We start from the raw sequence: 17,801 nt of genomic DNA, 5'->3' as shown, positions 1-17,801 counted from the left end.
ACTATATTGTATATACAATGCTGACACTATTCATGTATAAAATGTATACAACTATGAATAAAGAGATTCTTATCTTATCTTATGTCGAAGTTGAAAAATCATTCATATGAGTTTACTCTCTGCTTTTTAGCGCTTCTGATTGGGTGTTTTCCTCAGTTGTTATTATAATACTTTTGAGGTTAGTGACACAACTAAACGACGCAGACGTACATGTTGGTGGGTTTAGTCTAGACAATGACCCGGATGTTGCAATCGATTCGCCCGAGCCGCTTTATTTAGACTATGATTCAGACATCATCCCTGACACGCCGTAACCTTGCTCACGTGTTATCGTTCCTACATCACGGATACCCCAGCAAGCCCATGTTCCATCTGAACGAATACCTTCACAGCTGAATTTTCTAGTATACAATAGCGAGCGATACGATGTGGCGCACCATTGCTGTTTGTGCGGCCGCTGACCGTGAATTAATTCGCGCCCGCTAGTGCCCGCGCGCCAAAACAATACGATCCGCAATGGGTTAATAAGAATTTTAAAAGTTGCTTGGACAAATATGAATCCTGTAATGTTTATTTCCTCTTCAATACCATGATTTACACAATCAAAATCCTTGCTGACGTCACAAAACACCTTTCTCACAAAAGTTTCTATCTAATAAATTACTATTATTAACCAAATTATTTGGTACTTGTATTTTTAATTTTTATGAAAAACATCTGCACATCAGAAATAATGTAATTTTCTTTCAAAAATTAACTATTCTTCTTGTATTATAGTCTCTAGAATACATGGTAATCAGAAATGCTCGATAATCCAGCATTAGCACACAGGGGTAAACATTTCTTACAACCTTTCATGGATTGGCAAAAGAGGTCATGTACTTGACAGTGTATAATCTCAGGTTAAGTTTCACTAAACTCACCAGAACTTTGTTGGTGCCGACAGCCTCCTTGATGTAGCGAATACATGCGGCCTCTCTACTCTCCATGGTGTAGTTAGGTGTGAGACTGGCCACATCGAACAGGAAGGACTTGAGCATCGCCTTGCCGTTAGTGGTCAAGTCCACCTCAGGGTGAAACTGCAGCCCGTAGAGCCGTAGCTTGTCGTTGGCAATTCCTGTGATGAAGTTGCGCGATTGTGCAATCACTCTAAACGTCTCTGCAACCTTCTCTATGCTGTCCCCATGTGTCAATAGCACTGATTGTGACTTATCCAGACCCCTAAAAGTCACAAACAAAAACTTTCTATTCATATATATCACAGCAAAATAATCTAAAATTCAGAGATCACTATAGAAGCTGGTCAAATTTCATTACTGTATGTCTGTCTACATGATAACCCAAAAACACACTGACCTATAGACTTAAAAGTTTGCATGAATCTTCATTTTTATATAAGCAACACTAAGTTCAATGACAGTGAATGTCACTCCATGGGATCTGGCTGAGCATTAGCGAATATTTTTAAATTGGTCTTATAGTTAACCATGATGGCAACAAGAAAATATAATAAATAGCCTGTTACGTGACACATGGCTTAGCGTAATCTACCTTGTTTTAACAATTAATTTATTTAATTTTTGACACCATAATTCCTACAAAATGATTTGTCTCCACCAAGTGATGTCACTAATCATGATTTTCTAACAACACACTCTTAAACTAGGTATATTATGTTAAATTGGCAATATTATGGGGTAAATAAACATTTTGGATATGCCATTATGTATTAAACATAATTTTTGGAAAGGTTAAATGCCCATAGCAAGATGCTTTATTGTTTTTGATTGTTGAAATTTCCTACACTAAGAATACTTATGAATCTGGCAAATAATTTGTCCTATGTGAATCCAATGAAAGAATATAATGGTCAACATCAAATTTACATGATTCCAAACAAAATGTATAATACCATACTTGAGTACAGTACTGCATAAAGCCAATGGCCATTTCCATTAATACAACATCAAAATTATATAGTTTTTTTCAAATAGAACGTTTATACTAAAATCTTAGAAAGAGCATACATGAATAACTTACAAAAACCATGGTTTAAAAGGTTTATTTATTAAGACTGTGATGGCTTAATTTTGATCATTAAATTATTTTAAATGTCATAAGCCAAATTTAAATTTAAATTCTCTCTTCAAAAACATTAATTATGACTAAACCAAAAAATAAAGTTGAAACATGAGAAGCCAGACTATGCTCAAGAAATCTACAAAACGTTTCAAAATATTTGGGTAGTATAGAAATAATTAAATACAATACCTAGTGTGCATAAAAAGAGGAAATTAGAGCCTTATAGTTTAATTTACTTTAAAAATTATTCTTGGACATTTTATATGACTTAAAATTAAGCATACTTTTATATATATATACATACATACATATATATATATATATATATATATATATATATATATATATATATATACACAGTATATACAATTAAAAAATCCAAAATTCATTAAACTAGGCTAAGTGTATAATTGACAAACTTACTTGAACAAAATACATTTAGGGTCCACATCTATAACAAACTGACCGTCTTCTCTGCCATCTTTTCTAATGACTTGTCCACCAAACTCCTTGTTCATCATCTGCATTCCGTAACAGATACCTATATTGGATCATACAAATTCACTTTGTCTGAGAATATAATGTAATAATTATTATCTTAATTAGAGAAGCATTTATTACAGATTTCATTTCTATTAACAGGTTGTAAAAAGAGGCGGTATATTTTTGAAATACATTAAAATAATGTAAGAACTATCTAAACTTACCTAAAACTGGAATTCCTATCCTGAAAATATCAGCGTCGTACCTTGGAGCATCCTCTGCATAAACCGAGTTTGGTCCTCCGGATATAATAATAGCCCTGAAATAGGACATCGATTTTTTTAAATTGAAGGGGGTATGGTCAATGGAAATTCAGGAAGAAATTATATTATAACACATATTGTAGGTATTAAGTGTTAAAAAGGAGTGCACTAACTTGTATCCTTTCTCCTTCAGTGTGAACGCAGGAGTATCCAGGGGCAAGATCTCACTCTCCACACACAGCTCCCGCACCTTGCGGTCAATGACCTTGCCATACTGCGCACCTGCGTCCAGGATGGCCACTCTATCATGTGCCGCACCCGCACCGTTGGCTCGGTGGTTGGCGTCAACCATCGTCACGTCGGTCATGCCGCCGCCGCGCCAACACTGCAACACCCACTACTGCCGTTAACATAATTTGTGGTTCAGACAATGAAATTAAAAATTGAGAAAACAAATGCATATTACAGTATTTTAAAATGACCTTCTGTCTATTAACTCTGGAACTAGCTCCCAATATCAGGTGATTTAGTCATAGTCTAGAATATAACAAAGTATTTAATGAAAAAAGTTCATTCAAAACTTGTGATCTTTACCACCGCAGTTATGAAATGTGTGACATAAAAAGATAGAGCAATTTATTTTGACTAAAAAAAATATAAGGTTTAACTTACATGCTTCACAATAAAAAAAATAACAACTTTACAAGTTGAAATGCAAAAAAAATTTGTTTATATAAGTTTGTAATTGGTATTTATTTACAATACCGTGACCATGAAAAATGGACTTTTTTTCATGGGTTGGGCATTTATAGCCAAGTATTATTATCACAGGTGCATATAAACTGGGGGGAAAGTATATTATTGTATTATATTGATGCCTTTCGGGCATTATTGCGTTAAAAATGGAAAATAACCAACAAAATTTTGTCGAACAACACTTGGAGGGTTTAAGGATCAGGGGCATCACGTGATCTGGGATTCGACTTTTGCAAACTCGAGTTAATTTTTTTTTTCTAAAAGAGCAAGCAGTGCGCAGCACTGCGCAGCGGGCAGGCATCGTTGACAGAATTAACGTACTTGTCAGCATCATTTCAGTAAAATTGCCAGAAATACTGTCAAAAACAGAGTTTTCAAAAAATCGTAACTCCTTTGATTTTCGTTGCCGACGAATTTTTTCTTCACTATTGTTTTCAGGAAAAATTGTAGTTTTTCAGGGGAAAAAAATGAACATACCTTTCCATGGTCACGTTATTGTAAATTGATACCTTAAAATTATGTACTAAGGCTACATGTCATCTTGGATCTCTTATATAATCACCGAAATAGTAATCCATTGTTGGTAACTTACTAAAAACATATTATTATTCTAAACAATCAGTGAGATATCCAAATAATCACCAACACAAACAAATAAAATATAAAATACTCTGTTGTAATAAATAACAGGAAGTTTGTTTTTGACGATGGAAGGATTGTGAAGGAAACAGGATTTTTCCGGACATTTGTCATTGTTCAGTGATACATAAAAATCAGTAACATAGTGTTAATGAACTATAAGACTAATAGTTACACAGTGTTATTGATTTTTTATATTACTGAACGATGGTAAATGACCGGAAAAATCCTGTTTCATTCAAAATAACAAGAGTTTAGTGAACTTCGATCGATTAATCACAGTTACAATTAATTATGAGACATAGAGATGTGTCACGGAACATTTAAATGGTCAGAGAGTTGTTATCCATGCAAAATGAGCATTCCTTTTCGGATTAGCAATAAAACCAATACTGTTTGACCATGTTGCCTTGATATCGGGTGCTGTCGTCTAGCCTATAGGGATACAGTACCAAGATCTCATAACACTGAATACAATGATATATGATATACTTATTTTATACTAATTGTGTAATAAATAACGTGATGAATAAGGTACAAAAAACAATCTGTTTGAAAACTTTTACTCCAGTGAAAACATATCTTACAATTACTTCTGATGCCAAATACTAAAACAATATTCCTACTTGTTCAAATGAAGATGATTTCTTAAATATAAAATAGAACTTAATTAGACATTTATAATTAGATAATTGTTATCAAGAAATTAGATTAAAATAAAAAATATTTCTGATGGTAAATTATGTGAAGTTTAAAAATTGAAAGACATTTTTTATGTTAATTTGAGGTTAATAAATAATACAATAATAATATTAAGCACATTATTGAATGAAATTATTACAAATTACAACAAATGGACAGCTAATTGATCAAGTATATTTTGGACCATGAGTTAGTTTGTGTGAAAAATGATTATCACAATTTTTTTCTCGATGTTAGAGTAATGCTAGCAATGAGAATAATTTAAATTTATCATTTCTGATGATAGAATCAGACCAGACAGAAGAGAAACAAATGTATTAGTTCAGAAATGCTTTGGTCACATGCCAAACTTGATTTTGTTTTCATAGCCTTCACACAGTTCAATACGCTATTTAAGTTTAACATAAGTTCTTAATTAACTACTAAGAGAAATTTATATTACATCATAATATCATGTTAAATGTACAGAATCTTCCAAAAGAATACAGGGTCAATCAACTACAGTAATTTTATATTTATAACATAGGACCAACCAACACTTGGAAAGTGAAAAGTACATACAAACAAGAAAATGACTTAAAAGCAATCATATATGTATTAATTAACATCACATTTATTTCATATTTAATTTTAAAAGTACTGTACACTAAGTTATTGTATTTTAGCTCTAATTCCACAGCACATTTTTAACTTACAGTGACTAAAACATTACATTTTTATTTATTATTGTTATAATATACAATTAGCCACAGTTTATAAACGCATTCAGTTTTGATATAATATATATAATTGTAATAATTAAATTAGGATTAATTTATAAATGCTTCTAGGTAAAATGACTTGTTAGTAATGTAGTCACTTAGTAAAATACTCAAACACTGTTACTTACATTTACTAAAGCAGCAGTTTGCTGTAACAGAAAACAAGTATTTTAAAGGCAAAAGTGAGGATAAACTTGTGTAGATTGATTATAGACTTATATAATTGGGGACAAAGGAGGAGCTACTGATCAACTGGAACTCAGACAAGCAACAGGTCATATACCTACCGGAGCCTGATTTTATATAACACATTCTTGTTGTTTTATATAACAAGGCTGGCCTTGGCATCACTAACTGGTTTATATTACTTTTCCTAAATTTTATTCATAAATAACTGTTCCAATTCCACAGGCCTAGTCCAATTGTTTTTCTAACGTACCATTCAGCGTAATTTATTTTGTAAAAGTATTACATAAGAAAATAATCACTATTAAACACCTTCACACACTCATGAATGTGATTAAATTTATTATTAATTACCATTAAATTGTTGTTTATTTTTGTTTGAAATGTTAAGTTCATATTATCAATATTTTCAAGGAATAAAAATGAACTGTTATTGATTGATGATTCTTCTTTTTATCTTTATACTTACAAATGATGCATTATTTATTCCTGAGGTGACTGAAGTGTATAAAAAAAATCCATAAGCACAGGAAAGAGAAAAATATATATCTGACCTAAAATATTTATAAATGTGCTAGATGAGTGCTAGTACCATTGACCCATCTATCGTGTTGATACCAATTAATGTTGCCTGATCCTAGTTAAATACATCTAGTTTCAAATTATACACTATATCTGTCATTTATAACTTATCTTACAGCCACAGCAGAACTTTTTGTTTGCCTGATCAAATCCATTAAATTTGAATTTCTATCTCAAAAAATGTTTTGTACTGAAGTTTTGAAGTAGCCCTCCTTCAATCCACACCCTTTTTCCAGAATACAATCTCTACAAATTAGTTTTAATTTTAAATCCATTAAAAACATCTTCAAATAATAATCCTTTCCTCTTTATGAAGTGAATTTTAATATGTTCAACATTCAAACTACATAATTGGACTAAAGGCTTTTACTATCTTTTACTTCTATTTTTTCAGTTTCAAATGGAAACATTTAACTCATAAATATAATGGTTATCCATCAATCAATGAATATCTGCCTATGAAGATTTCAGTGTGTTTATTAATATTACATCCAATATGTAAATAGTTATGCTTCCAATGCTAAAAAATATTTAAACGTAACAAAAAAAAGAAAAAGAATTTCGTGAACAGTCACTTAAAAAACACACACACACACACACACACACACACACACACTGCACAGGTTTTGTTTTTCGAGAACAAACTAATATTATGTTATTAATATTTTTTCAGGTTTTACATAATTTTTAAAATTAAAATTGCTATAAATTAAATTTAAAATTCCAATCACTGTAACTTATTATTTATTGCATTAGTTACAAAATACCAGAACAACAAAGTGTTTTACTACTTCACTAGTCTTAAAAAAGTAACATTTTAAAATTTTGTTTTGAATTAATTTTCAATATTTTGAAATTAGATATACTTAATTATTAAGTAATTTTAATATTTTTACAATTAATCTTAAGCCATATTTTAATATTGAACATTTATAGGCAGAAGTTGTCTTGTAATAACTTCACAGACAAACATCTTGTACATCAGTGAGATCAAAACAAACTATCAATATGAGTAAAGATATTATTAAATATGTACAATTTAAAATGCAATCCTAACGTAACTGGTTTTTATACAGAAATGTAATAAATCATAACAAAGAAAAGCTGTCCTGTACAAAGTCTCGATAATCGCTATTATGATGAAATCTTCAATAGAATCCCTAATACATAATTAATAATTTGACAATCTTGAGCAGATTTGCTAGAAGAGGACGAATGAGTGCTTACCTCCATTCACAACATGCAGTGTATTACCAACAATAAAAGTGCATGGGACAGAGTGGCGGCAGTGAGTGGCAATGGTGACAACATTGTTCTGACCCAAAATTAGACTCAAGTGTGATGGCTGCAGCAGTGGGGACTGTCTAAATTTAGAGTCAAACAACTCGTAATGCCAAAATCAGCTGGTTTCAATCAAAATGGCCGATGAGTAAATAATAAACTTCTACTTGTAGGCGTAGCACGCATGATGATTTAGCATGTTCACGATTTTAAATACTGCTAATTGTTACTTTAATATAAATAATACTTATGGATTTCAATTCTTGATCTGATGAAGCTATTAGAAATGTTTCATATGAGGCACACTACTTGCGACAAACCTGTAAGCTCTTGCCAGACCACTACTATTATATATTGTTTTGATAGTTATGGTGATTGACGGATTAGTTCAGGCGCATGTTCTCTGGCATGTACTTTATATTGTTTCTTGAAAAGTGGTAAAGTATTATCAGTAATCTAAAATTGCTTAATGCACTCTTTACAATCTTATCTAATATTTCATTTAAAGGATACCAGAACTGTAAAATTTATTATCATATGTTACAGGAATTGAAGCAAAGTTTCAAAAACTGGTAATCTTCTTTACTTTTAATTGAAAAATCATTAGATTCATAACATAAAAAATTTAAAAATCAAGAATACAGGCAGGTGGAACAACAGAGAAATTTTGTGATCAATCTATCAATTTGAACCAGATGCAAAGATTAGACAATATAAGAGAACATAAATGAAACTGCTAATACACAACACAGAAGAAGTTGAAACAAAACCCAAATTGTTAGTATACAATAGTAAGTAGTGTAAACACTTGCAGGTTACGTAACAAACACAAGCTGTTACTAACATTTTAAACATACTAACTTGTTATTAACTTACACACAACTGAATAATATTTGTCTGTTAAACCCATTTACTAAAATGGGTAAATGGAGTTTTAAATTCAAATTTCAAACTAACATTCACTTCGAATTTAATTTATATACATGTTCCTACTGAGACCCCAAGATTACATTTTTAACCTAGTCTAGTCCTAACATATATCCTAGTTAACGAAACTTAATTTAATTTAGAACACATCTGAGATGGCCAGGTTTTGTGTGACCTGTTTCAATTTGAGTAATCATATATAATAGTTTGAAGAATTTTATCCAGGAGCTCCAAGGAACTTATGTCACTGAATTGTGCAACATTTATGGCTAACTAATGCAACAGTTAATTGTTTGATTAAAACCCAATTTATTATTGTTATTAGAAATAAAATTATTGATTTATGCTAAAAGGACAAGAATCTTTAAAACAAACATTACACTGTTAATCATAGCAAGAAACAACCATTCAAGAAAGATTAATAATGAAAAATTTTAATTTGTCCCAGTTAAATTCAGTATATTAAAATAAGTGTTTTAAGATTAATATTTACTAGTTAAATATGATTCATAGAATAACTACTTTATAAAAAATCTGAAATTACATAAACAAATCGCACATACAAATCTCCAAACTTCAGAATGATTCTGGGGCAATATAAAAATATTACTTTATAAACACAACAAAAACAATATTCATTTCTGATAAAATTGTAGTCCCATCTCTAATATAAACATGTTGATTCTAAAGCACTATTTGGCACGTACAAGGAATGTTGGTACTTTCATATTAAACACAGCTTGCTTAGTTTGTTAAGCGGCCCATACACTAGACGTGCAATGCACGCCGTGCAAGCACGACGTGCCAAAATTAGACGAAACGTGCCAGTGTGTGGAGGTCTCCGTGCTAAGCACGCCGTGCATTGCATGGCACGATGGCAATCAAGATCGGTTTGATTTTCGGCGTGCCGTGCCACCTGCCGCCGTGTCATCCTGCAAGTGTGTGGACCAGTCCCGCGCCACGTGCTGAGAGTGGAGTGTCTTTTGAGGTTATTTTTCGTTCTCTCGCGGCAAATACTCTCCTATATTTATCATGTCGACTGCTGACACAAAAATTTTTCGTGGCAACTAACCGTTGTTCTGCCGTTATAGCTTTTCTCAGATTAGTGTCTTGTCTTTCGATGCGTGGCCTAACCTTTTCAACACGTAACTAAATGTTTCGTCATCCATTCGCAAGTAGATCCTGTTATCATTTTTATGATTTTCACGTAAGTCTTTCAGTAGTCTCATATCAGAATACATTTCTCTCTCTTTTAACCAATTTTTCGTCCATAATTGTCTTCTTCTCTTGTTCACTTTGCTATCGTCATGAATCGCACCAATCAACAATACTGTTAACGCTTTATGTTTAGTAGTAAAATATCACAGCACGATAATACTACACAATATCACAATACCACAACCAACTTCTAGCACGTCACGGGACTGACTAAACTGTCAGTGTGTGGGGCACAAAGTGCCATGCCAAGCACGGCGTGCCAGTATAAAAAAACTGCACGGCGTGCAATGCACGTCTAGTGTATGGGCCGCTTTAGAGTTTACAATTCTAGTTGTACATCATCTACCCATGATATATGAAGACTGGATAAATCGCTGCCTCATTGAAGAATTTTGTAAGTGAGTTTAATATAGATATAAAACATAAATATCATATTGATATAAGTGATTACATTGAAAGCTGAAGTGGTATCGATTGAAAGCTTGTATACTCAAGATATGCCTTTTGTGAATTTGAAATACATCCAACTTTGGGACCTTGGGCTTCCACCAATGTTGGGACTTATAGAGTATCTTTGTTTGGTTTAAAATAGCTGATTAACGAGCAGAATTGCAACATTGACATTAAGAATTATTATCAATCCACTAACCAACTTAATATCACTTAGTTATAACTTTATGTGCTGTTGTTATATTGCTGTAAAAGAAAATATAAAATTGTCCAATCATTTTTAATTTATTTATAAATTAATGCTACTTTTATGAGCTTTAGGTGAGAACAAGGAGTCTCTCAGTGAAATTATTAATTTTTACATGGGTGTGTTGGATAGTGAAAAAGATTTTGCCAATTTCTGAGGTGCATTTCAAAGGCTCGACTGAGGGCATATTTCAGTTTAAAGGCAAAAAATATAAAACTTTGGGTGAGAATGGTGAAGGTAGAGTTGTAGCCACATAAAAACAGTAACTTCTTATGCCAGGTCTCTATCGTCTAGGAATGACTTCAGCTTGTAAGCTTCTCCATATAAACAGATTTATAATTTTTAGTTGAAGCAATTAAATGTTAATTACATGGTGAAATTAATATTTATAAATCACATACAACGGATTACACACTATTTGAAATCAATCACAGTCACGGTAAAATTAATCACTGGTTTCATATTTCCAAAGAGTGAGAACACTTTCAATGCAAATTCATGTTATGTTTTTGTTAAAATGCCTGCTTTTTAAAATTACATATCAGTTAGTTCTTCAAAAACTGTTCTTTGGCTTTGCTAGTTCAAAGTAAAACTTTAAAAAGTTGTGTAGATCATAAATATCATCTAAAGTCACAATTGGACTGCCGAGGCCAAAGGGTTAATTCTAGAAACTATCTTTATCTATTTTAACCAGTAAAATATTAATTAATAACTAACATTAATTCCTATAATTTGGTTACATTAATCCTAATTTTAGTAGATAATGTAAGTTTTAAAATTGTCAATATGAAATGACTGCTCATTGACTTTTTAATCATGACGGCAATATGTATTAGGATAGTTAATTTGTGATAAAATTAGTAGGCTATCTGTGTAATTTATATTTTTATGGCCTATTAATACAAACTACAATTCTTTTCAACACAATTTTAAAATCTTTAAAAAAAAGTTGACTTTTTTAGACATTTTACTAGTATACCCTTTCCATTCCCCCTTTTAGATGCAATAGACAACATTCTTATTTCCATATTTACTGGCCAAATTACATGGGTAGCTTACTCGTTGCCACTCAAGAGACTTTTAATCATAGGGCAAGCACATGTTTCGTTACAAATTGTACTATTTTTCATACAAAGAAAATAAATCACATGTTTGCTTCTATATTATAAAATAAATAGATAATAAACACTGTTTTACCTGATGTATTTTATAACTATAAAAAATAGAGATTTTTGTAGTCTACTAGTTCACAACAGCCGCTTCACGCTATTTACTAATTTTTCAAAAAAGTGAAGGATGGCAATATCAATTAAATAAAAGTGGGGAATGACCTGCAAATCTAAAAAAATCATCCCCCTCCAAAAAAGGGAGAAGATACTTTGCTAGAGTGGTTTAACCCTCAGGTAGAGAAATTAGCTCTCACCATCAGGTGAGGTAGATGTAAGCAAGTGAATGACAATCAAATGTTTGGTTAGGTACATTTTTCTTTTAATCTCGATCTAGTAATATTTTTGTGCTTATAGTTAAAAACATTTTAATAAATTTTTGGGTTGATTACATTATTGTAGCTATAAATTATAGGATACATTAACAATTCCTTACAATGAAGATATGTCTCTTTTGTTGCGGAGCATTTTTGTTTTTTGACCTCTATAAACTTTTAAAATTAATATTGCTATCTTATTCACTTCCGAGGCCTTCTAACTAACTGTACAATATATTGTATAGACTAACTTGTCCTCCAAAAACTATTCAAAATACAGGCAGATAACATATTGTTCGCTCCACTAAACGGATGGGAGGACAATTGTTGCTCCCTGATTTCATACTATTATAGTAAATCAATTAGCCTATATTGGACACGAGACTTTTTAATTGTGTTTATATAGTATTTTTTAGTTCATGGGCACAGTAATAATTAAAAATAACTCATAGGTTATAGCCTTTGATTTTTTTTTTAAATACTACTTGGTATTTTAGACATTCACAGATGTCCAAAGTCGGCATCAAACAAACAACTTTGGTTGTTTATATTTACATTTTTATTACCTTAATGTGGCTTTCTTTATAAGCCTAATTCTGTCTGTTCTCATGGACTATAGGCCTGTGAGATATTACAGTATATCCTACGAATTACACTTGGACAAACTACGACAAGAAAACCTATTTCATATATTGAATTAGAAATATCAATCTATATCAAAGCATCTAAAACACTGAAAGTCACAGATTTTAAATCAAGTATTAGTTCAATATATACGATGACACAACATAATAATACAAACAACCATACTCATCAAACAAACAATTAGGATAGGTAACAGGAATAATCTCAAATAAATAATAGAGAAATCATAACAAAACAAACATACTAAAACCAAAAAAACACAGATTATTGTCATTCAATGTAACTAAATTCGGTACTTTGGGATTATACCGACCACACCAGTATGAAGAACACAAAAATAGAAATTTATAGAAACAAACATGATAGAACGAAAAAACAACTCTTCAATTACAAAAATTACAAGCATTTCCAGGTATTGTGATCGGTATTGTTGTCGCTGTTATCTTATCTTTCTCGAGAATCCTGATTACGGCAGGCCGCGCGGCATCACGTGATTTGCACGGTACATCATTGCCTTTCCATTACAATTCAATTTATATTTCTGATTAGCCCCTCTAGAATTTGATATTTTACTGATAGGTACTATCTCAAGGGATGTTTTTCTTTCGTCGACATCAGCGCGGGGCAGCACCGAAGGTGCTGCCGAAGCCCGCGCTGATGGCCGGAGGCACTCGCATTTTGGGTGGCGGAATGTGATCAAGAATAAAAACAAGTTTTGAGTGTTTTTTTAATAAAAAGTTTAGTTTGGTAAATGTTTGTTTTTGTTGAATTTTTGTGTTTGGAGAAATGTAGAGGTAAAACACGGAAGTACAACAAAGCGATGCACCAGCTGAACGGGCGGCGAGAGACTCTGCAATCACGTTATCTACTAGACGCTCGACTTTGACCTCTGTCTGAGGATGGGGAGGTGTTTGCGATAAGACAATTCCTGTTTTATATTGACGAAATATTGTTCTACGCTAATCTAGTAATCAGTAGAAACGAAATGTGAAATAACGATTCATGTCTGGGTGTGGTCGGTATAATCCCAAAGTACCCTAAATTCTTGGTTTTCTAAAGTTAACTAACATTTTTATTTAACTGAAGCCACTTAACAAATATCATGTTTAACTTACAACCTTAAAATATGTTTACATCAGGTAAAGATGACAAACTAATCAGTATTGGTTGTTTATATTAAAGGGTGTAATTATGCAATATCGTTTGTTAATATCATTATAAAAACTGGATCCGCTTATCATACTATACCCTAGATATAGACTGTTGGGACTGAAAGTGTTGTATTTTTTTCAATATTTAGTTAATTTATAGTAACAATACGTTTGTAAACACTTTTTAGCTAAGGGGTAGGGTCCAATAAGCGGACCCGGTTTTTTATATCGAAATTGGCAAACGATATTACTTAATCATAACCATCGATATAATCAATCGATACTGATGAATTATTTTTAACAACTTAAATAATCTATATGAACAGCTGTAAACACTTTCAAATAATACAATTAAGGTAATATTTTAAATTTCACGTAACATTGTGTATTGAAATGGCTGTCAATCTTAGGAAGCTTCACGAAATTGCTTTAAAAGACGATAAAATATGTTTTTTATGGCTTCAGGATGTTGGGTTAGTACCTAAGAATCCATTATGTGATATTTGTGGAAAGGTAACAAATGTAACTGTCAGAGCAGCTAACATGGTCGTCTTCAGATGCAAAAAAAGAAGGTAATGGTGGACACAACTTTAGTAAAAACGTTTTCGTTCTGTTTCATTTAGTTAAAGTTATGAGTTTCCCTGATTTTGGTTATGTTCATTTATTATTTGTTATAATTAAATTCACATTTTAATTTAAACATATGATTGTTATTACTTTTATATCGATTGATAAAGTCTATGATTCGATATGCGAATATTAGGTATCGATGATTATATTCTTCGATATAAAAAAACCGGGTCCGCTTATTGGACCGTACCCAAATTATTACTTTTTAACTTAAATGGAGGGGAAATACTTACTATAAATAGGCTACATAAAATAGTCTAAGAAACTCTAAACACAATAGTATAGCCTGCATACATCTTATGACAAAGTATGAGAGAAAATGTGAGAAATAGACTATAAGCCCATTAGTAGGAACTCACTTGATGACTCTGTTAGTTAATTAATTCTTGTATTTTTCATAAAATTTATATTTTGTTTGATTATAATTAAATTGTTTCTTTAACATCATGAAATTTTTGTGTTTAATTAATTAAATGCATTTTTTATACTTATAATCACAAAAACACATGACAACAAATTATTGCCTAGCTTTTAATAATCAATCCATTTCTGAATTTAGTTCAAAATTTGATCTGCAAATTCTGGTACCAGAAAAATGGCAATATTTACGGTTAATAAGATTTAAAACAATAATTTTTGTACATACATGCATCTGGATGTTTTATAAGGCTTTAAAAAAATTAGTGCAGCATTTTTGAGAGGTAATAATATTTGCTTCGGAGTCACTATAAGTAACCTTTATTCAATTTAAAAATTTAACGATATGCTACGTGGGACTTATAAACAAATACAGAGTTTTTTTTAAGCTTGTTCCATGATGATAAATACTGAATATTACTTTAGATAATCATGAACTAAACTCTTATTTTTATTAATGGAAATGACTTTTACAAGCCCTCCTTCTGTAGACATTAGCCTAAGTTCAATACAAGCCCATACAAAAATCAACGTGTAAAAAGGTATATAATACTTTTATAAAATGCAATTTACTATAAGATTAGGTAAGTAAACCTACTTATAAATAAACAAGTAATCACCAAGTTAGGAGCATTAATTAAAACATAATTTTATAAAATTATATAATTTTACCTTTTTCAATTATTATTAAATTGTAATGATATGAAATGAGTTTAATTTGTGTGGGCAAGCATAATGCATTTGCAAATAAAATGTTCATTTAGCAGAGATGAAGCCGCGTTGATGTCCCGACAACCCGTGTTGTACATCCTACGTAACTGGAACATTAGAGGTAAATGTGCGGTGCGCTATATTCGAAAATAAATTGTAAATTAGGATAAAAATAATTTAACACAATAGACTTACCAAAAAAGAAAAATCTGGTTAACACAAAATTTAACAAGACATTTAACAAACTATACCCTAGATCGACTCTCGAGTTCACACAACCAAAGTACAGGCAATCTGACTAGTGACTGTATGATTATATGAACGAAAAAGCTACTGCTATTGTGATAGTGTCAACTGTTTGATATAAACAAAGAATGTGTACTATAAGATAATATATAACATAATAAGTCTGACATTATAGCCACGAGGAATGTAAACTTTCCATTAGTATGTAATAATATCATTAATTGTTGTTTTTACGTCAAAAATTGCTATATTCTGACTTTGCTGTATAAGAGGGCCTTTATTTCAAAATTATTGTTCGAACTCTCAAATATTTTAGTTTGAATGTTTGTCGCTTTTCAAAAAAAAAATCATCCACTATTTTTAGTAAAGTACTTAAAATTATTTAGTAGATATCAATTTTCGCTAAACTTTGTACTCTGCAATATTGTTTTTTTGTGTGTGTTATACATAAAACAGAAACATAAATATAATCAAAATATATGTTTCATTTTTTACAGTATTATTATCCACGAGGTTAAAATATAAATAAAGCATGGAGAAAATGGTGTTTATCCTATAATGAGTCGTGTTTAAAATACAAATCGTTAGACGAGCACTTTAAAGAGATATTTTCTCCACGAGTTTTGAGCTATTTTTCACGATATTACATAATAAAATGTGTACTGTGCTTATTAACATTGCATAATTTATTTCAAAATACATTCGGAAGATATGTATTTTATAATGTTATCGAAAAGTTTAAATGAACCTTCGTCAGTGAACTTCGGCTTGGATGTATTTTATTATTCTTAATATTGTCATTAAAATACCATTGTGTTTTATATGATATACGCTTTGATTTAACGTAGTATCGCGAAAAAATTATGTACTCCTGCAAACTCTATCTAATCGATTATCAAAAACCACCTCGATCATATGAAATAAGTTTGATATTTAGGAGAAAGAAAAGGTACTTAGGAGTCTGAAGTATATGTTATAACACTATTTTAATACAATTCATTTTGAAGGTACGTTAAAGTATATACAATATATATCATAGACGTGCGCAGGGGTCATGATTTGGAGGTGCCTGACATTTCGGAAGTTTAGGGTATGGAAGAACCTCAAAAAAAGAATGGAGGGTCGGGAGACCCACCCCCGGAAAATTTACGAAAATGTACTCAGGATAATGAATGTTGACAATTGTTTTTCAACAACTCTTACAAACCACAGTATATACTATTTTGCACTCGGCTGTAGGTAATTCAGTCATAATAAAGTTAATAAATATTGACCTTTGATAATAAGCAAAAAAAGAAATAAGGGGGAAAATGTCTAGACAAAATATGATTATTAAATATAATTATTTGTTTAAAATTTAGAAAAACACACGTTGAAACGTTACAATAATATTCGCGTTTGTCCAGAAAGCAATTAATACTTTAAATTCCTCAATAATGTCTGAGTAATTAACATTCACGCGAAGTTCTTGTTTAGTGAACAGCACCATAAAAAACTCCAACCTCTCTCGCGTCATTGTTCTTCAAAGCATTAGCCGAGGCCCTACAAGCCCACCTAATTGTAGGGAGGGACTTCAGAGTTGTTTTTTTTGCCATTGCTGTAAACAGATCAAAGTGTAGTGTACTCACTTGTATTAAGCAATATAAGGCCTTACAATTCTAAAGGAGGTTGAAAATACTGCAATTTACTTTACTTGAAGTACACGCATAAACTAAAACTATATTGAAGCAATGACCATAGCAGTGTATAAACATGATCTCTTTACTCTGAATCTATTCTAAATTTTGTTTGGTTAATTTCTGCAAGCAGACAAATCTTTCAATAGGACAGTTATTGGCTTCATCAAAATACTTTACAATTACCAACATTTGATCATTGTGCCCAAAATCTGATGTTCCGACTTGAAGAAATGTTTTTCCTTGCACAGTCTGTACAACATTC

The 17,801-nt window shown here is 31.3% G+C and overlaps 1 protein-coding gene across 6 annotated transcripts in view; it reads right to left on the bottom strand.

Annotated features, from left to right (window-relative positions):
• Window positions 1–15,926, bottom strand: part of LOC124362093 (GMP synthase [glutamine-hydrolyzing]) — a 33,244-nt gene extending 17,318 nt beyond the window's left edge. Inside the window, exons 1-6 of one of the 6 annotated variants that reach the window (XM_046816270.1) lie at window positions 15,810–15,920; window positions 5,815–5,835; window positions 3,002–3,225; window positions 2,790–2,884; window positions 2,506–2,623; window positions 924–1,221 (exon numbers count right to left, since the gene is read on the bottom strand). In XM_046816270.1, the coding sequence (XP_046672226.1) occupies window positions 924–1,221; window positions 2,506–2,623; window positions 2,790–2,884; window positions 3,002–3,195 (705 nt within the window). In that variant the 5' untranslated portion in view covers window positions 3,196–3,225; window positions 5,815–5,835; window positions 15,810–15,920. Of the gene's footprint in view, window positions 1–923; window positions 1,222–2,505; window positions 2,624–2,789; window positions 2,885–3,001; window positions 3,226–5,814; window positions 5,836–7,681; window positions 7,755–15,809 lie in introns of those variants that run through there. The other 5 variants (XM_046816269.1, XM_046816266.1, XM_046816264.1 and 2 more) reach the window with 5 other exon arrangements.
• Window positions 15,927–17,801: the final 1,875 nt, after the last annotated feature.

Source organism: Homalodisca vitripennis, chromosome 5 (genome assembly GCF_021130785.1).
Source record: "Homalodisca vitripennis isolate AUS2020 chromosome 5, UT_GWSS_2.1, whole genome shotgun sequence".
NCBI lineage: Eukaryota > Metazoa > Arthropoda > Insecta > Hemiptera > Cicadellidae > Homalodisca > Homalodisca vitripennis.
This window is presented reverse-complemented; position numbering and strand designations above follow the sequence as displayed.